At 39.3% G+C, this 21,659-nt stretch overlaps 1 protein-coding gene across 1 annotated transcript in view; it reads left to right on the top strand.

Moving 5' to 3' along the window:
• The window catches only part of LOC106903680 (latent-transforming growth factor beta-binding protein 2), a 108,283-nt gene extending 86,688 nt beyond the window's left edge, over positions 1-21,595 (top strand). The window contains exons 30-41 of the mRNA XM_014967655.2: positions 1,809-1,931; positions 2,543-2,662; positions 8,180-8,308; positions 12,007-12,141; positions 13,657-13,854; positions 13,937-14,029; positions 14,154-14,282; positions 15,795-15,935; positions 16,058-16,231; positions 16,325-16,570; positions 16,716-16,868; positions 18,659-21,595. Of these exons, the coding sequence (XP_014823141.2) occupies positions 1,809-1,931; positions 2,543-2,662; positions 8,180-8,308; positions 12,007-12,141; positions 13,657-13,854; positions 13,937-14,029; positions 14,154-14,282; positions 15,795-15,935; positions 16,058-16,231; positions 16,325-16,570; positions 16,716-16,868; positions 18,659-18,834 (1,817 nt within the window). The 3' untranslated portion in view covers positions 18,835-21,595. The remainder of the gene's footprint in view (positions 1-1,808; positions 1,932-2,542; positions 2,663-8,179; positions 8,309-12,006; positions 12,142-13,656; positions 13,855-13,936; positions 14,030-14,153; positions 14,283-15,794; positions 15,936-16,057; positions 16,232-16,324; positions 16,571-16,715; positions 16,869-18,658) is intronic.
• The last annotated feature ends 64 nt before the right edge of the window (positions 21,596-21,659 follow it).

Genomic DNA, 21,659 nt, shown 5'->3' with positions numbered 1-21,659 from the left:
AACAAAAAAACACCGTAATAACATTAGATTTTTTCCTTCTATGAGGCAGTTACTTGATTGCGCTATAAAGTTATTCTATGTACCTGGAAAACACATAATATTGCCCCTTTAAGTGTGTACCACTCTTTTTTAGTCTGAGAGAAATGTTCTCTCGGCAGTGGTAAAGTAGGTTGGCACCAGACACAGAGGTTCCTAGTTCAAATCCTGCTTGCTCTCTCCCTGGGAATAATCTTGGGCACTGTGTAAGGAAGGGCATTTATCTTAAATTGATAACAAAATGATAAAATTGTTCTCAGCCTGTAAAGTGCCAGTCAGAAGTTTACATACGCTCAACATCAAAGCGCATGCCGTATTCATTGATGCTTTTAAACAGTTGGTTATGGGGAGGTATTTCGGAGTAGCTCAATTGAACTTAATGCACTTGTACTCCTGGCAGAAAAACAGACCGTTCGTATGATGCTACCGCAGAAATGCTCGACAGTTGGCACAATGTTCTTAAGATTAAGTACAAACACATGTTTTACTATCCAAATAGCTCATTGTTTTTCATGTCTGAGCAATAAACTTTTCCCCTGAATGCATTTGGCTTGCTTCTATGAGCAGCTGCCAATTTCCGTTGAGGCTGAAGGTGTCAATTTTAAAGCAGTCCTTCCCTCTTGCTCAGCACACTCTGTCCATGGCAAACTTTAATTCATTTCACTATGGATGGACTATGAGATGTCCCTCTTGTTTTTATTGAGGACAAATGATCATAACTCTGTAAAGTGAATCTACAAAGTATTCACATTGGTTCACTTTTTTCAAATTTTTTTTAGAAAGGAATGTCTTGAGGCACAAATTTGGAGAAGGCTACAGAAAAGTTTCTGCTGCTTTGAAAGTCCCAATTAGCTTTGTAGCCTTCATCATTTATAAATGGAAAACTCTGCCTAGAGCTGGCTGGCTGTCTAAACTGAGCAATCAGGGAAGAAGGATCTTAGTTGTACGTGATTAAGAACCCAATGGTCATTCTGTCATAGTCCCAGCATTCCTCTGTTGACAGAGGACAACCTTCCACAATGACAGCCATCTCTGCAGCAATTCACAAATCAAGCATCTTTAGTAGATTGATTAAGTGAAAGCTGGTCCATAGTAAATGCACATGGCAGCCCATCTGGAGTTTGCCAGAAGACAGCTAAAGGACTCTCACACCATGAGAAAATAAGGTCTCCTGGTCTGATTATGTTTAAAGGAAACCAGACATGGCTCATCACCAAGCCAATACCTGCTGCTGAGCCCACTTGACCTCAGTCTGGGGTGATGGGTAATTTCTCAGCAGGACAAGGAGGCACATGACCAAGATCTCAAAGTAGCGGCTTCAGAACCATTCTGTGAATGTTCTGGAGTGGCCAAGCCGGAATCCAGATCCGAATCTGATTGAACATTTAGGGAGTGACCTGATAATGATTGTCTATATATGAATCCTATCCAACCTGATGGACCTTGGGAAGAACTGCAAAAGAGAATGGAATAAACTGCCTAAAGTTTTGTTAAGCTTTTGGCACCATATTCAAAAACACTCGAGGCTGTATCTGCTGCCAGAGATCAACAAAGTGTTAAACAAAGTCTGTGACAATGTCATAATAGGGTGTTTGTGTGTTTTGACCAAAGACATTCATGTAATGCAATATGGAATAAGGCTGTAACATAGCAAAGTGTGGAAAAGGTGAAGCAATGTGAACACTTTCTGGATGCACTTTATCTCAGTCCACCCTTCCTGCTATTCTCTCTCATAATTGTTTTCCTTTCTTTTTCCTTTATTCCTATCACAGATGTTGATGAGTGCAGCAGAGATGACGTGTGCATTCGAGGAGAGTGTCTGAACACTGAGGGTTCTTTCTTATGCTTGTGCGAAGCCGGCTTCAAGTACAACACTGATTCAGCTGACTGTGAAGGTACGATGGGCTTAAGCCCAACAGCGTTGGTGTCCAGTTCTGGTGGTCTCATCGTGGTGTTTGTTGACCCCCAACTCTGCCATGAACTTTGCTCTCCATGTGTAAACCAGCGTGTCAGAGCTGGCCGTTTGATCGTCATGCTACATTAGGGCTTAAGCGTAGTGCTGTTGGCTATGATTGATTATCTATAGCACATGAGGACCTTGTTCCAGTGAAAGTGTCCAAGCCTGGCTTAGAGGCTTTCCTCTATGATCCCCAAGCTGAGAGGTTTGTGTGGCTGGAGCCCTGAACTCCCACTCCCTTGAGGAAAGCATGAATGACCCCATTGTGAGCAAGAGGTGTTTTTTCCCTCTGGAACGTCTCCCTTTTTCTCCTTCACAAGTTCTTTGGTTGCTGTAATAATATTGTTTTTGGCCATTTTTGTTGCCTGCTTCGTTTACTGAGGACAGCTTCACCACAGGCCTCTTGGCCAACTCCTATTGGACAGACATTACATTTTAAGCACTAGAGCAGTGGAGGGAATACAAGTTTGCATGTGGGGTGAATGTAGCTAATTTTAGACCCTTTTTGTGAGATTCCAACACACATTGTTCTTTTTTTTATTCTTGCAGACCAGGATGAGTGTAAGGAGTTTGGAAGCTCGGTGTGTGGTACCTGGAGCTGCAAGAACACCATTGGCTCCTATCAGTGCTTCATGGAGTGCCAGCCTGACATGGTTAGCGGAGACTGTGGTGAGTGATTAAATGATTTCAGGGCATTGTACTGGAATCTTATGTGCCATACCAGCTCAAAGCAGTGCATAGTCCTCCTAAGCATGGCTTTTAGGTTATTTGTTTACTTTTTCCCCATTCTTCTTGGCATAATAGCTCATAATCAGTAAGATTGCATGAAGAGTGTCTGTCCACCTCTAAACTGGACAGACACAAAGGCCAAAGTACCCTATGGCCTTTGTAACATTGTAGGAATGTGCAATGTTAATCTTCCTTCATTAACAGTGTTTTGCATGTAGGTCACATGTTTTGATCTCAAGAGTAATGAACCTTCTTCCATACCAGCACACATGGATTACATTGACATATTCATGGTTGAGACAAGTAAAAAAAAATCTCATCTGTGTAGTCGTCCCATACATAGGGTGCAAGACAAAATTCCCTTTGGAATCAGGTGCTTTTACTTGCAGAAGAGTCCCATCATTGAAACCTTAGAGTCAAGCTAGAGAGGGATAACAGTCTCTTCTCTTTGACAGTAGAGTTACTGAGCATCTCTGATAAGCAGAGACGGAGCTGAAACTTGGTCATTTCTGTGGCCTTTTTGGGGAAAGAACTGCGAGACCAGAGCTCATTATCCTCTTTAGTGCCCCCTGTGGAGAGATTTGGCTCTTACAATATATGAATGAAGAATGCATGAAGAATTGTCTGAGGTTGCGGAATTAAACACCTGTTGCACAGAATGATCTTACAATTAGTAAATCCTGCATAGACTAACACATTTTTGATACCAAAGTAATTTAGAATAAGCTGTGACTGAATGATTTTCTGCTTCTTGTCATTACCACCTTAACCATGTTTGGCTGCCTTTCGTTTCATTTGTTCATCATGTTGTCTGACTAACACAAGCTGGTAACAGCAGAGATCTTTAGAAGAATAAGGACTACCTGAAACCACAAGCTAACCTCAAGGTCATTAAAATGCATTTTTAGTTTGACTATTTGGAGCATCAGTGTCTCACTGTTGCAGAATGGCCTTTTACAAGTGTTCACACTCCTTGAAACAAAAAGGATGCCATTTTATGTGATTTATTGGTATTTTATGGTACAAATAAACACAAAGTGGTGAATGTTTATGAATGGATGGAAAAATGCATGGTTTATAAAATTGTTTACAAATAAAAATCTTAAAATAATTATGCATGTTTGTCTTCATGTCCATATTTAGCTGCAAGTGTTTTGGGGCGTATCCCAACCAGCTTTGCATTGTGCTTTTCAAAATAATAGAAGCTTATGTAAGATGGGATTGAGCATTTAAACAGGAAAAGCAATTTCCAGCTCTTCCTGTTTACTCTCAAACAGACATCGGCCTGGGCTTTGATTGGACTATTCTTGCACATTAATATGCTTTGACTTAAACTGTTTCCTTAAAGCTCTGGTTGTATGTCTTGTATCTTTATCCTGCTGGATTGTGAACCTTGTCTCATTTGATTTGCAGCCTCTAACATGATTTCTTCCAGAATGTGATATTCTAGTCTGACTAGCGTCCTTTTCATTTATTGAGTGGATTTTTTTGCAGCTTTCTGCACAACATAATATTTTGCATGTAGACCAAAATTTTCCATTTTGGTGTCACCAGACCAAAACAGACTCTTACAGTTCTGTCTTTCTTCTCGCTAGCTGTCCTTTAAGATTTTCCTTTTGAGAGACTCTTCCAGCTTAACTGTAGATCTCTGCAGCTTCTTCCAGACTTACCACAAACTTCCAAACAGCTTTTCTCGTTAATGCTCTCCTTGTTCTGCTCGTCATTTTAAAAAGATGACCTTGGGCTTGCAGTTGAGTGACACACTCTGGGGACTGAATGAGATTCTTGGCAGGATACACTGTGGAGCATCAGGACATTTAGTTTTCTAATGTAAAAGCAATGAGGGGTAACAAAAAATGTGTCCAACTCTTTAATATATTCTGAATGCTACTTGTGTTTTCGTGAGATCTGACACCAAACACTCCCAGTTCAGTGCTCCAGTTAAAGAACTTGACCTCTTACCCCAACACCAAACACAACAGCAGCTTGTTTCACCTCACAACGGGAATATGTGGGAGATGCTGCCGTCACTTCAATAAACGTCCAAGGAGGGGAGCTCACTTACTTCATGGCCTTTTTCGACTGCTTGTAAAAATCAGCCGATATTTAAAAAGGGAGCAGACGCTGTAATTTGCCGTTTCTCCGAGGGCCGGTGTTATGCCTTCGGAGGGGACAGCGGTTGTCGTTGGCGCTGCTCCCTGCTCTCATTTAGATTTAGGCGCCATGACATAAAAAAGGAAAAACACAGTTTTTTTTTTTCCCCCACAGCAAACGTCACCCACAATTGTGCTATAATGAGTGCACGCAAGCCCTCCTTGATGCTGTGGTTATTGTTTTTAGTTTTTAGTCACACTCATAGTCATAACTTCCCTGAAGCTATGCCATGTCTTTAATAAGGCTTTCCTTAAACAGGAAATTGTCTGCGGTTACTCTCTTGCCTTGTATAAATGTATAGGACTTAGATGACTTTTACTTATTTGTTACACTTTGATAGTTCTTTTTGTCATAGAGGTATGACCACAATATGCCAGATGAGTTTGTTGTTGTTACCTTAGACAGGTTGTGGATCTGACAGTGAACCTCAGAGATTTACAAATCTCTATACTTATGAGGTTCAGTAATCTGGTTGCACCTCTATTAAGTTGTCCTTTGTAGGAGTCGTTTTCAGGACATGTTTTGCTCACAAGCTTCTAGATGACATTTCCTCAGTATGTTGTCAGGTGTTTCAGAACCTGTTAATCACTCATTCATCTAATTCAGGTGGGTGGCAGTAAGGAAATACTTTAGACATGTAAGAGAGTTGGAAGCCACTGGTCTGCAGGATATGTCCCCCATTTAAATGTGGAAAAGGTTTTGATTATGTACTTAGTTTTTACATTATACTCTGGCGTATTATACTCACATGGGCGTGAACAAATTTCCGAGCAACTATTGCCCAGAATATATGGGAAAGTATGGAAGGTGTAGGGTGCATAGTGGTGGTGTATTTTCACCACCACTGTGCATATATGATGACATGTAAGATACATCTCACTATGATCCCTTTTTATACAGAGATCAGAGCACATCCTGATCCAGAAACAGGTTTTCCTTGGTCAGATTATAAGGATACATGGTTGTTAATAACATCAGCTTCATCCATTCTATTAAACTCCTTATTCTATTCTCTGATTTAGTTATTTTTTTTCCTGTCCGGCAATTTACAGCACCAGTAGTATCCTTATACAAGTCATTATTACATAGAAAAGTATTTAAAAAATCATCCCATTTCTGGTGTAAGGTTAACTCTTGGTGTAGTTATCTCATTTTCTTTTAATTTTCATTTTCTTTGCCGACAAACCATTAGTGCTGTGATTAGCATGCCAAATTCTCCTTGGATGATACATGCAGATGGCTTGTCGAGTATTCCTGTCACTCAAATTATCCAGATACACAAAAGAATAAAGGCCATTATATTTGCTTTGTTCTTGACGTGCACATTCCTCCAAGTATGATAACTTGATTGCATCTCGTTGCAGCATATGGTTTGCAGCAGATTCTTTGCTCCGTTTTACACATGAATGAAATGCTGCCTTCAGACGCTGATGATTTTGTTTATTAGCCTTCCCTCTCAGACCTCCCAGCTGGCTGCCGGTTTCATTCCAACATTCACATCTCCACTTGAGTTCTGCACAATTTATAAAAATGCTCCACAAACTCTTTACTAATTATTCTATCCTTGACTCAGCCCCAGAAATATTTCTCTGAATTTTCTTTCACCTTCTTCTCCAGTTTAAGTCTCAAGCTTGAATGAAAACCGAGTGGGCTGGCCGTTTTCAGTACAGAATGCATCTGTTCATCCTCCATCTTCTCATCTTGCAGCCAGTCAAGCCCACAAGTATATTCTAGCAATTTTGGTTCTTTAGCATTTCCTGACAAAAGTTCTGCGAACAACAAAGACAATTTTGTCTGTGTGGGTTTATTAGCTTGTGGGAGCCCCTGTCTCTGACCCCTGAGGTATGTTAGAAGCATTTCCAACTCAGAACAGAAACTGACTCAGGATTACTGTTCCCAAGAGCTCTGAAAAGGCAGTTGTCTGTTCTGCAGGAGAAAACAGAACTCTAGCTGTGTGCACCTTTCAAATCAAGCATGTTGTGGTTTCTCAAAACCGCTTTCTATCTTTTCTCAACTCACACAGCAGTTGTAGAGCAAAATAAGACCCCTAGCCCTTACCCTTCACTTATGTTTTCGTCCTGCTCTTGTAAAACGTTTTAAACCTCCCTCTTTCATCGCATAATTAGGCACTGCATCGCACAAAATCCCAATAAAAACTACACTGTTTATAACGTGAAAAATTCAAACCATGAATACTTGTCCAAGGCTCCACATATAATGAACATTCTGTCATTCATTCTATAAATTGTTTCCTTTATACGTCTGAAATGTTTTGCTGTTACTGTATTTATCATCAGATGTACATGTCTGCTAGTAAACTTGCTCAAATTGCATTTCTTTTCTCATCGTTTTGATGTAATTGTGTTTTTCTCAACTTGAGACGAGTTACTAAAACTGGAAACTGACAGAGTTTGCGTCAGCAGGCTTGGCAACCAGTGGGACATCAGACAGAAACCAGTGGCTTACCTAACTGACCAGAGGACAAAATCATGTGACAAAAGTGTGAACAATAAACTCTCTGATTGTTTTTTAAACAATTATAATCAACCTCATGCTTCTGCCGTTTCGATCTTTGGCCTCTCTACTTTTGCAGGAGATGCCAAGAAATACTAAATCATGTATGTAAGAAATTGCTAACAAATGTTGCCGTCAAACAACACTTGGTGGGGAATCAGCAGAGCTGTGAGAAGGTCTAATGTTAACTGCCTCAACAAGCCTCCTTTTTACTGACAAACAGCATGTTGTTCTTCACATTTATCAAACTTGCTTTATGATTTACTACTGTACATGTGTTTGAGATCCACCAGGTTCTCTAAGAAGCACCTTAAAATCTCTAAAGGCTTTTTTGTTTAAAAAAGTTGATATTTATTAAAGAGACTGGATTTGATATTTGCCAGGAATATGTCAAAAAAAAAAAAAAAGTCTTTATGCCAGATCTGAAGTCTGTTTTTCCCCAAACAGCATGTAAAGTATCAGCACACTTGGCTGCAGCTTCTTACTTCTTTGCCATAGCGAAGAGGTTGTGGCAGATCCACGCTGCATTCACTGGCTGCAAAGCGAATATTTGAAGTTGAATGATGACCAGCAAAGTTTGAAAACCTCTGTAAAAAATTACGCCATCCATATACTGTTTCTGACATGTTATGATGGCAGTGATCTGTTGTTATATAATGGTCCGAGTGGTAGTCTGCATGTGGTACAGTTATTTAGGACAAGCCAGGCATGTGTTTACGGATTCAGTTTGAATGTCTGTTGTGCAGATTGAAAGGGTAAATATTCACGTTGCGCTCACTCTCTTTGCAGATATCGATGAATGCAACAATGAGACCATCTGTGGGAGCCACGGCTTCTGCGAGAACACAGCCGGTTCCTTCCGATGCCATTGTGACCAAGGCTACACCAACCCACCTGGAGATATTACCAGATGTGTTGGTATGTAACTGCTATCACCTGAATTATTGAGTGGCTAGAAACTGAGATTTTATGTCTGTGCAGTTGTGAGTTTGTGCATTGTTCTACATTTGAATCTAAATGCAAAAGCAGACCTGCTCCTGAAACAGCAATGCTGTTCTGCCTATTTAAACAAGGCATTTTGCATCCTTGGGGGAAAGTCTGCACATATTTATGTCAGTTTATGTACACCACAGCCAAAAAAAGCAATGCATTCTCAAAGAATAAGCGAGCCGTGTTGTTACACTGATTGCGATGTAAAAATGGCCATCTGCTGAAAGCTGGTGGTAATTTTGGCTCAGATTGTAAAGATGAAAATGTGATTTTCTGCAGTCCTGGTTTTACAAAAACGGGTCAGAAATGTCACAAAAACTAGAATTCATCCTCTCAACTGAGCTTTATTCAATATTTTTGCAAATCAGGCTTGCTGCACTAACATCCTGCAGTCATTGCTTACTTTCTAGACTGAAATATATATATAAAAAAAGTCCTTTAGATTCATTTTATCATATAAATTCACAATGAATTTGTGGCAGACATTTCTAATTGAGCAGAGAAGAAAGAACAGAAAGAAGAAAAGTAGCACACAAGGACAGAAGGAAAAGAGGGAGGAGGACTGTAGAAAACCATGTGAAATATTTTTTATCTAATCAAATGAGTAATCTAAATTGTATTTAGTTATTTTTTAAGTATATAATAAACTTTTTAGGATTGTGGAAAATACTAACGATTCCTGGCATGTCCACAGCCAAGCATTGTAGCTCAAGCTGCTTAAAAGCTCCCACAAACTCAGGCATACAGTGCGTGTTCTGTGAGCTGCTCACACTGTCTGCAAATGGTTACGATTTCATATTCAAGCGTACCCGTTGCGTAGATTTCTCGTGAAGGTTTGATGAGCTAGTTGGATTCTCCTCAGACACCGCACACCTATTAGTGCGGCACAGAGGGGCAGTCTGACTGCTGCGCCTCCATTTGACTGCACATTTCTCTTTATTTCTTAAATAATTTACTGCTTCTGGTTTTTCTGGCTGATGAACTGTAACATGATAGGCACAAACAAGTGCAAATCATTAACGTCTGCTGGACTTACCATGTGTATTTGAATCTGCATATACTTAGTGCAGCCTGTTATTGAATCTGATACATGTGCAATGAAGTTGTAGCAAATTTAGGAGCTTTGTGTTCTCTAAAGCTGTGGTTTTCAACCCTCATCATGTTTTAGATGTTTCTCTGCCTCATCTGAATCAAAGACATTGGATGTATTACCGCCTCAGCATGCGATTAAGTGCTGCAAAAACCTGGCAATTACCCAATTATTTCCCTGTGGAGGCAGAGAAACACCTAAAACATGCTGGATTCTAGCTTCTTGACCCAAATGCAGACTCACAAGAAACTGAGGACCAGATGCTCTGAAGATTTATGTACAGTGAATCTGGACAATGAGAGAGAGAGATATATATATATACACACACACACACACACACACACACGCATACACACATACACGCATACATACATACACACACACAGACACACATATACAGTGATGCGCTCTGGGATTCAGGGGGTTTGCCCAGCTCAGATTTTGTGAGGAGAAGCAAGAGGTTAATTAGGAACCAGCATATAGGGAATCTGCAGGATGAATGCAGTAAGGGGCTTACAGTATGGCTTATGGTCGAGGTGAGTTCTGAAGGAGAGGCGTGGATCTGGGTAAGCTCAGATATGAGCTCAAGACAAGATGTGGAAAAAGTCAAAACAATGTGCATGGACAGTAATCTGACCAACAAGTGGGACCAAATGATTGATCCACCTCTCCTTAACGCTCCTGCAGCCGATTGCTGGAATCAGCTGCATGAACTCTCCCACATAGATCCTCTCTACAAGAAGAGAACTCACACAGAATACAAATCTGAATCCTAACAGCAGGACAGTTTGTCCAGAGAACCAGGATTAAAAACCATCAATTTGTGTTCATTTCAACAGCAGGGGTTGTTGTGTTTTAGCTAGAAATGATTAACAAACACAATCCAATCTAAATCTTGGGAAGTAAAGGAATAATTAAGTATCATTCACACTTTTTGCACACTGTATACAAATGTATATATATTTTCTAAAAACATTTTACAAAATGTTATGCTTATTTTGAATTGTCTTTATTTCTGTGTAAATGTGAGCGAAAATGCCATACACTGTTTCCCAAATCCTGAAAGTTGAAATTAAAAAACAAATAATCTTCTACCAAGTCATTTATCCTCTAAGGAAAAAGGTTCAGTATTCCACATTAGTGAGTGCCAAGAGCATGCTGGCAGCATGTTGTGTGACACCTTGCAGCAATTACTGAAAATAAAGATTTCCAGTAACTGTTGATCAGCCATGCCAGTCATTTGAAAGAGCTTTAAACAAACACTCAAACAAAATATCTTCAGCGCTGGAATTCTGACATATTTCTTCCGATGTTACATAGTAGAGGACATGATTTGCGCCTTGTCCTTTTATAATCAGTTTTAACTGATTGCTTTGTCCAATCAGGATTGTTGTGACTGCTGGATGTAATTGCTAGATGCTGAGTAAATATACATTTATATATCAACAAGAATCACATCTAGTTCCAGGGTAGGATATTAAAGCATGTTCTGTACTTGTTGGTGGAGTAAGACTTGGATCTGGAGAGAAGAGAGTGCATTGAAACAGCAGCCAGGCTCTGCAGTGTTGGTTGCTAGGCAAATATGGTAAATATTTTTTCTCAGGCTGTCATGTGAACAAAAAATGTTGCTCATCTATAAAAGAGAATCCCTGGCAACTATTCACTGAATATGAGGAGTATGAGTAAGATAGTCTTCATGGCCTAGTCAAAGTCCAGAAATTATTCCATTAAAAAAAACACCTCAGCAAGTTTTGAAGATTGATTTTTACAGACACTATTTCCTCTGTGATGGTCAAAAGCCTGCTCCTCCACATATGCAAAGCTAATACAGATACTGTATAATTTGCAGCTGGAATTGCAACCAAATGTGGCACTACAAGGTATTGCCTCAGGGGGGCTGAATAAATGCATAGCAAACCTTTCAGATTTTTACTTGTTAAAAAATGAGAAAAACTCACTTGTTGCTTTTACATTTGAAAATTATGCATTACATTGAGTAGCTTTATTATTACATAATACTCCTCCAAACGATATATTTTTGATTGGTGGGTGGGGGGGTATTATACTGTGGTTGTATTGAGACAAAAGTTGAAAAAAGATGAAGAGATCTAAATATTTTTGTAAGAAACTAAATAGCTGACTGATTAGACTGGACCAGTCTTGTAGAGGTTGATGGGACATGGACTGTTCTTGAGAAAAAGTAATTCAGTGGTTGTAGTAAGGATAAGCTGATATTCAATTCAGGATTTTTCTAAATTTCTCAACCTACTTGTGTGTTTTCTGACATTTCTAATTGGCCAGACTTCACTGTAATTTCTCAATGTGGCCTTGAGGATTATCTAAATGCTTTCTAAGTTTCTCTGTAGTTTCTCTGTATCTGACCAAGATTGCGCCTCGTTCACTCCACACTTACTCTAAGGCAAATTTGTTGCTAAGTTGTCTGCTTCAATTAGACAGATTGTCGCAGTTATTTGTACTGTGATTGTGTGCCAGTCATGCCTACAGCATGCTTAACTCTCTTACTCTGCGTTTTCAGACCTGAACGAGTGTGAGATGAGCTCGGCGCTGTGCGGAGAGGCCCTGTGTGAGAACGTTGACGGAAGCTTCCTGTGCATCTGCCCCAACGACAATGAGGAATTTGATCCTGAAACCAACCAGTGCCGCTCCATGGGTATGAGTAGTCAGAGGACTTAATTCTCTATCCTATCGTCGGGAGACGGAGTTTTCCCTGGTTTAATGAGCCGTCTCTTATTATCCAAACAAGGGTGACAAGGAGGACATAGCCTCCTCTGTAAATGTTTTTTTAGATCTGTCTGTATCCATTCGTTTTAAAGGCTGCGACTGACTTTGGGTGGTTCACCTCCAAAAAATCTGCATTAGCCTAATCCCTGAGATAGATAATGATGTAAGTCCTACACAAAGATCAGAGAAGACCTAATTCCTTTATTTAGAAGACAAACAAAGATAGCGTTTTCTTACTGGCAGCTTAAGGTACTTTCTTCTTCCTTTACATAAATTGACCTTAAGTAACCTTATGAAAGAGATAAGGCCTTTTGAACAATTCAAATACAGGAGGTATACACAAAATTGAACATATTTACATTATTGAGTGGCGCGCCCTCATTCGGGATGTTTTTACTTCTTCTTGGCCTCTAAATCCCGGTTATGCCTCTGTATAGCCTTTTGCCACATTCCTCTGTTTGCTTTTGACGTGTGTGAATCAATCATGTGAGTCTGAATTGGTGTGTTGACTCACATGCCAGTGTTTCCATTTGGCTAAGCCAGCAGCTTAGGAGTGAAATGCCTGAGCCCTTCACAGTGGACAAATGAGCAGGCGACGGTAACGCACGGCCTGGTGATGGATGCAGGGTGAAAGCAGAAGCAGTTTACAGTTATTACAGTGTGATGATGTGCCAATAGAGTGTATGGCGCTTTATCACAATTGGATGTTTTAAGATCTGCTAACCAGTGTAATTTCAGGCAAAAATAAGCTTAGTAAATCCAAAATGATGAAGTCATTCAAACCAATACCCAATGAGTAAAAAGTAATTGGATAAACCTAACAAGTGGCTTTGGTAACCTCGTGAATGGCTCATTGATTCGCTCCTGGGGGAATTTTGGTAGGCCAGATGTTTGTGGGGTTCACCACTACTCCATGCTTTGTTCACCCATGGATAATTTGCTTTCGATGTGATTCACCGGAGTCCCAAAGCCTATAAAACAACTCGCATCGCATTTGCAGCACCTTGTCAGCAGCCAAAGCTCAGAAGCATCAGTCTCCAATCAGTCCAGTAATCCTTGAATATTAGTGACTTTGTTTCTCAGCATAAGATGTGTTGATTTTTTTAGCCCTTATGTTGTTGGACAGGATTTATTTGATTCCTTGATTCTGCATGTCAGCTTTGCAATAAACACGTTCAATCAGACTTTATTCACAATTTAAAAAGGAATCAGATATTATTAAAATATCTAAATATAGGTATCTGCTCAGGTTATCATTTCCTAATATTAAAATTAGTTTGGTCTGGAACATGTAGTTTGTGACAAAACTGCAGCAACAGAAGAAATCTGCAAGAGGACGAACAGTGTTGTATGCCACCATGTCTGTGTAACTGGTTATTTTTTTTACAGTAGTTCTTGTGATGTACTTCGTATCCAATGAAATGCTTTCTTTGTTCGTTTTCAGCTGTTCCTGACTCTAAGCCGGCGTCTACATCCACTCACATCACTGAAGAGAGGAAAGATTGCTATTATAACCTAAATGATGTCAACTTGTGCAACAATGTCTTGTCTCATAACACCACCAAGCAGGAGTGCTGCTGCACAGCCGGCGCCGGCTGGGGCGACAACTGTGAGATTCACCCCTGTCCTCCTGTAGGAAGAGGTACAGTATGAGATCAACTCTCTGGAAAATGGATGTTTTCCTAATTTCAGCTCCTAGATTGTAACCTTTATGCATTTTACAGACGATTACAACCAGTTGTGTCCCCATGGCAACGGATTATTAACTTTACCTGGGTCTTCTTTACTGGGTCATGGAGAAGACCTGCGCTACAAAGGTGAGCATATTTGCTCGTAACATGTCAAACTGGTTCAGAAAGGTGAAATATGATCATTGCATTTTTAGATTTTTTTTTTTTTTTTGACATTGAGCAGTAACGAGTGAATTTGTCTTTCCTTCAGATGCAAATGAATGTGAAATGTTTGGAAGCGAGATATGCAAGAATGGGCAATGTTCCAATTTCTTTTCTGGGTATACCTGCTACTGTCAGTCTGGATATTTCTACGACAAAATCAGGCTTGAGTGTGTGGGTAAGAATTTACATTATCTCACTTAGGTAGACTGCATTTCTTATTTATCTCATTCCTTCTATTATCTCAGCTCTGCAGCTTTTTATCAAGAATTCAGATTTTTTTCCCACAACTAGAAAATCTCTCAAACATCCTAAAGAGAAAATAAGAATTAAGAAAATAAGAAGTCACAACTAATCTTTTCATGACACATATGCAGGTGCTTGCACGAGATTTTATCACTATGATAACCTTGATTAAAACAGTCGGTGTTATTCAAAGCAAAAATGTATAACAATTTAATTTCAGAAATTATTCCTGCTGTTGGTTAACAAAAATGTGAATTACTACACATGTAATACAGTCTGTAGGAATGTTTGCCAAGGTTCTAAACAGCTGCAGTTTCAAATCCGCTTACACCCATCATCATTTCTACAGTTTAAGTAATAACAGATCAGACGAAGTGCTGATGTGACTAAACGTTTTCTCCAGTTATAAAACCCACTTGTTGTTTTATCAGCCGGTGGAGGTCCACCGGCTGATAAAACACTCTGACACTTTTCTCTCATGTACAAAGCAAATTTTACTGTTTAGAAATATTTCCCTGTTACTAAAAACATGGGAAGTCATGGTGTGAAAATGAAAAAAGAGCACCACCCACTGGTAGCATTAGTGGGCAACATAGCTTGACATTGTAGTAAAGGTTAGCTAGTAACCTGTAAGCATATTAATTAACAAGCCGAGTGCAGCAGATAGCCTTAACTGTTCATATTGACTGTTATGCTTGTTTTATGCTAAAAAGAATAGAACATTATTAAACAAATCCATTTTTTCCTATGTTTAAAATCAAACAAATAAAGGCCATACATCGGATTATTCTAACTGTAATAATAAAGGTGTTATTTTTATTTTTTTTTAGCATCAGCAGTAGAAATAACTGGTTCTTTACAGTTTTAAATAAAAGCAAATAGTCAATAGCAAAAAGTTTCATTTTTGTGTAAAGAAATCCATACCAGCTTAGTTTGTACTTTAAATCTCATTTTTATATATAAATGTAAAAATCCCACAATATCACAGCATTCACACAAAGGTTTAAAATGAAAGTGTGCAAGATAATAAATATAATTGATCTAAAACAGAATGCCAGACCTCTGAGTCTCTTTTCTGTAGTCGCTTCATTTTAGACAGCTGAATGGAACTATGAAGAACCATGTAGTAAAGGGACATATTTATACATATTTATTTTTGACGGTATTTCCTCTTTCATTGTTCAAACACTGCATCCTTCCTTCTTGGCTTCCTTTTTGTGGTGTTTCCTCATTCTCTCTTCCTTTCCTTCCTGCTGTATGGTGTGATGCCAACCATCTTTCTTTCTTTGTCTATGTCAACTGGAAATATTTCAAGACTGTCAAATTTCCCTTTTTTGTAAATGAGGGAAAAACAATGACAATGTCAAAGCTAATACAATAATATTTTTACTTATTCCGAATCTTCTCTGATGGATTCGTTCCGTTCTTGTTCATATGTGGCCAGATTATGACGAGTGTGGATTTGGAAACCCTTGTGAAAACGGAGCGTGTGTGAACACGGCAGGATCGTTCAACTGTTTCTGCAGTCCTCCGCTAGTCCTGGACGGCACACAGCGCCGCTGCGTCAGTCTCAACACAACAGAAGGTCTGACACTCACTAATGTGCAGTATTTCTTTTTGCCCTCGTTTTTTTAGGTGTGAAATGTTGTGCTGCTCTGATCTAACCTTTATTTCATTTTTTGTAAAACATTCTTCTTTCTCTCCAAGACATCATAGATTCTGATCAGGATGTGCACGTAGATATTTGCTGGCGCCGACTCGAGGGGGACAACATGTGCGCAGAACCTATTGAGGAGCGCAGAACGACATACACTGAATGCTGCTGCCTGTACGGCGTCGCCTGGAGTGGTCAGTGTGCCTTCTGCCCCAGGAAAGACTCTGGTGAGGAGCAGGATGCACATCGCACTCTGGTTCTCTTGTAAACCTTTGTTTACTGTAACAAACTTTAACATTTTGCTTTGATCCGTCGTGCAGTTGATTATGCTTCGATGTGCAACCTGCCTCGGACGGAAGGCGCAGACAGCCTTCGAGAGCGGATAGGATACGAGTACGGAGTTGAAGAGCCAGAGCTTCCCCCGTACTGGGATAACTATGGCGGTGGCATTCCTGAAAGTGTTCCCATATTTACTGACGGTGACTACAGCAACCCGCAACCACCCTTTCGTGTCCCAGTACTACGTCCGGGTGGGAGCCAACCCCAACCACTGGATCGCTACACAGGTAGGACATACTTAACATCCTCCAGATCAACCCTGCTCCTCAAGACACACTGCCCTTTATGTGCTACATGTTTTAGGTAGCTGTTTCTGAAATCTGATGTGATCTATTACTAATAGCCTGTCTGTCCGCCTGTCTGTCTGATCAGAGCGGCGCTACGACAGCTTTGAGGGTCTCCGAGCGGAGGAGTGTGGGATCCTGAACGGATGTGAAAACGGACGCTGCGTTCGTGTTCGAGAGGGCTACACCTGCGACTGCTTCGACGGCTACGAACTTAACCTGGATAAGATGGCCTGCATAGGTGGGTTCTTTCCCTCAGCATCTCATGCATTCAGAATTTGAAGGACTGCGTCATAGGAATCTCTTCATCAGTGCAGTAAGAAATCACTTTTATTGGGTTACTGTGAAGTTTTCCTGTCAAAGCTGAAAGCAAAATCTGATACTCGGCCTTCGAGCATAAGCTGTTCAGAGTCATATCTTTTAGATGATTTCAGCATCCTTTACATCGTCCAGCTCAAGGAGAAGCTTTGAGTTCAACAACCCTGCATGAGATTAGGTTTTATGTGAAAGTAATGAAAGCAGTGCACTCTGTAAAACATCTCTCACTAGCCTTTTGGTCTTAAATTTGTATGTTGCTCTCTGCCAAGAATGAGGGGACCTTGAATGTTAGCCACACGTATATCACATGAGATATTATATCTCTTTGGAGATATTTTGTTTGTCTTAGAAGAAAGTGAGGCTGTTTAGCAGTGCAGAGGTGCTATGATTGGAGCCTTCTGTTTCTGTATGGGCTTTTTGCCTCCAAGGCCAGTTGTCTCCCCATGCAGAGTGACTGAACTCTGAGGAAACACGTGCAACTTGTGCCATGCGTCTTCTTATAAATACCGCCTCTCGAATTTCCCCAGCAGGACATGACGTAAACAGAACGAGGGTCATTTGAGACCGAATGCTCGGAAAAAGATACTCAGACCTCCCGAGATGAAAAAAGGAAACAGCTGAAGGCCAAAAGGAAACACTGTCGGATGCATTTTTAATGTAATTTCTAAGCATCCAGCGTTCAACAGTTAAAGCTCAACTAACACACACTTGAGTGTTTTTCTTCCTGTGTTTCAGATCAAGTATTGGGCAACACGTAGGAGACTTATTTTTTTCTTAGATATACATTATTTTAATTGAACCTGATAAGCCAGAAAGATATCGTCACTTTAATTTTATGCTTTTTTTTATTTCTTTATTTTATGATGAAAATGTTCCCTATATTTATGCAAAAACTTTGTGTTACCTATTGTTCATGCTGTATTCAAAGGGGAATCGATACTAGTCAGTGTATGTCCTGGTAAACGGAGTACCTCGCAAAAGTATTTTACCCCTTGAAGTGCTTTTTTTTTTCTTTTGCATTTTATAATTGTATCATCTTCAGTTCCATTGTATTTAATGTGAGACCAGCACAATGTAGTGCATAATTGTGATGCACCTTTTTCAAAAATTTGGGAAAAGTAAAAATTAGAATTTTATGATGTGCATTTGTACTCCGGTCTCTAGGTCAACACATTAGAGCCACATTTTTCTGCCATCGCAGCTGCATTTAAAGATATATGTCTGCCAGTTTTGCATATCTAGAGACTGAAATTTTCTGTAACAAATAAGCTCAGATTGATTTACCTTCATCCATTCTCCCATCAACTCTGCAGCTCCTCTCTGTCCCTATTGAAAAAGAAAGCATCCCCAGAGCATGATGCTGCCATTGCCAAATTTCAACTCTTTCTGCCTTATCGGAGCTGATATTAGCAGAATATGCAGGGGAAGGATCTGCAGAAGTACAGTTAGTAACCCAGTGTTTTTTTTGTTGTGTTTGGTTTGTTTGCAAGCTGCTTGAGTCCTTTGCTTTCGAGAAATTCAGACTAAGAAAATGCTGGAACTACAGGAAAAGGGAAGGAAGGAAGGGAGGAATTAAAGAAAGCAGGCCAAGGAGTAGGAAATATAAATTATGTTAGCTTTAACACCCACGAGGCCACTCAGCAACAGATGTGCTGCTGGCTGCTGTTGAATCACCTTGCTCACTGGCTTGTTACGTCTCCCTCTTCCCTGCAGATATAAACGAATGTGAGGACATCAGTGACAAGGTCCCCCTGTGTCAGAACGGCCAGTGCATCAACACGGAGGGGTCCTACCAGTGCACCTGCCTGCCCGGCTTCGTGGCCTCTGCCAAGCCACACAAATGCATCTCAGCAATCCCAGAGTCCACACTCAGGGGGGCAGAAAACTGAAAGAGAAACAAACTTTTCTTGCTTCTTAAAACCATCATCATCCCTGTGCTCTTTCCCCCAGAGAGCCCGGCCGGCACTAAACCTCCAACAGTAACACTGTTCGTCCAAGCTTTTCCCCTTCCTCCCCACATGTTCCTGACAGACACAATCGTACACAAGCTTTCTCTAATCCCTTCCCCTATTACACATTCAAGAGGACCAGGAACTGTGCATTGAATGTATTACACGGGATTTATTGTTCACCACATTTCTGTTTGCCTTAAAGGGATTGTTTTTGAGACTGATTCTTTCATATATTCAGTGACCCCAGGCAAATTGATCTGCTCATATATTTTCCACGGTATTTTCTCTGTCAATTCACTTTTTTTCGAAGTTTGTTATTTATTTCATTGACATGACGGGCCTCTGAAAGTTTAGAAAGCATCCAGTTTCAGAGGTTAGACTCGATTCCTCTCGTTTCTCACACAGACTCTGTGAGGAGATGAATAATGTATTTTTTAAAGAGAAGGAATTTCTGAAGAATTTCTGTCATATATCATCTTATATCTATCTGGGTCAACAAAGAATTTTTCCCACTGCTGCCTTTCTTCAGGATTTCTGTACCGAGCAGCCAAACTTTCACGTTAAAAGCTCCAGCACCGCACAAGCTTTGACAGACTGTACGTGTATATGAGGTTCTGTGAGATGTTCAGAAAATAGTGCTCCGAGTAGACTGTTTAGGACCATTTTCAAAAAAAAAAAAAAAAAAAAAAGAAATGTAATACTAACCCCCATTTCTTTCTTTTATAATAGTATTGATCTGTTTCACACTTTTACTTAAAAAAAGATGGAAAAAAAAAACAAGCCTTGTTTGCATTTTTTGCAAGAAATTCTGAAATAACAACAAGAAATTGATTTTATTTGCCATTGAATTTATTGACCATTGTCACTGAGAAAAGGAATACTTCTTCAGACCATGCCCAAGTGTCCTCCACACTTATTGGCACCCCTTGTAAAGATGTGTAAAAATGCAGTTGTATTTTATTCTGCAAGCATTATTTTGGAAATAATTTCTAAAATAAAAATACCCCCTCTAATTAGATTGAAAACTATTAAAACATTTTTTTTACAAAAAATGCTAGTGCCACACAAAGTGGTAACTCTTGTATTTCCTCAAAATAAACATAAATTAGTTGTTTTAGAATTTGTACTTTACTCTACAAAGTTGCTAAGAGTGTTTAAGAACTTTTCATTTTCGAACAATGACTTTCAGTCAGATGAAGTCTTGGTTATACCTTGTTTGAAAAAAATCAACACAAAAATAGTTCACCTGACAAAAAAAAAAAAAATTGTCAACCTCTTTTCTTTTTTATTTAGTGAAATTTCTGAGTAGACAGCTGACGATTGGTGAATCTAAGTCGGGTCCGGATCCAGACATTCAGATGTGAGTAGTTTTAGGTGTGATCATCATGGCTCTCTTCTCAAGCTGCCCACAAATTCATCCCTGAACAAATTTTCTGTTCCTTACCTGTCATCGAGAAGTGTGCACTCTCTTGTTGCTTTGTGGAAGATTGGGTAAAGTAAAGGGCTCTGTCCTATATATTTAAGGAATTTGATCTACCTTTTTATCATTACTAGGTCAAATTTTTAACAATGCGACTGGTCAGCTCTAATTCTAGACCAAACAGATTTGTGAAAATACATTTTTAATTTTAGTAACCTTTATGCTGTTTGTGGAAAAAAAGCACAAAACAATTTGAATGTTCCATTATTTTTTTCTATGCAGAACTCACTGTACATTATCCCCACTGACTAAATGTTTTTAAATTAAAGGTTGTATTGTCTAAATTAAATAGTTTAACGTCATGCTGCTTCAGTAAAATATGAATTAATTTGAATATTTTTTACACATCTTTACCAGGCTTTTGTTTGAAAAGCTCTGTATGTAAACTCAAAGGCCTTGTTGGAGAACTTTGGTATATTTTATGCAGATCAGGAGTTGCATATACTTTTTTTTAACATATTCTCTTAATGCTATCTAGCAAAATCAATACTATATTTGACATTGCACATCAAATGAAAGAAAAAAAAAAGCCACCATTTCTAGCTTTTGTAGATTTATATCTGTTTGTTAAAATGTCTTTAAAGCATTTCTTTTTCTGTATGAGAAGAGTGACACTGTACCATAGGAACTCTGTGTATACCCTGCCCTGTGGAGCAGACTACGAGTTATATAAATATATATATTTTTTGCAAGTGGCACCACTGTTAAGAAATAACAATTTTGTAATGCAAGCACCTGCTTATGTCAATCACAACATTGCAGCATTTTTTGTTATAACAGTAAACATGATTTATTCCCATTTCTTTTGAATGACTGTGTAATTTATGGTTTATAGGCAACATCGTCAGTCATAAATGGCTTGTCTGTAATCATTAGCAGATATTCTCTGTAACACATTTAGACCTGATAACACCTGGACATGATGATTAAAGCTGATAATTTATGCCACTGGCCATCTTTCTAGATTTTCAGTCTGCAGTTTTACAAATGATTTTATATGAAGCCAACTGTTCTTTGCTCTGTTGTTCAAATATTTGCCTGATTTGGACTGGAGACTATAAATGTGGTAAACGCTGAGCTATTTAAAGTCTTTCAAACAATATTAACTACAGACAAATTAAATATTGTAAAGCTGTGGTCAGTATCTTGACTGTTCATTTTGTTTACCTCCTGACTGTAATCTGTATCAGTCATCAAAAATAAATAACAAAAAACGAACTGTGATGATTTCTTCTGTATGCTGTCATGAACATTCAGACAATTGCTTATGAAGCATTAACAG

This window comes from Poecilia mexicana, unplaced genomic scaffold, assembly GCF_051168715.1.
Source record: "Poecilia mexicana isolate PSO_F unplaced genomic scaffold, ASM5116871v1 scaffold_22, whole genome shotgun sequence".
Taxonomy (NCBI): domain Eukaryota; kingdom Metazoa; phylum Chordata; class Actinopteri; order Cyprinodontiformes; family Poeciliidae; genus Poecilia; species Poecilia mexicana.
This window is presented reverse-complemented; position numbering and strand designations above follow the sequence as displayed.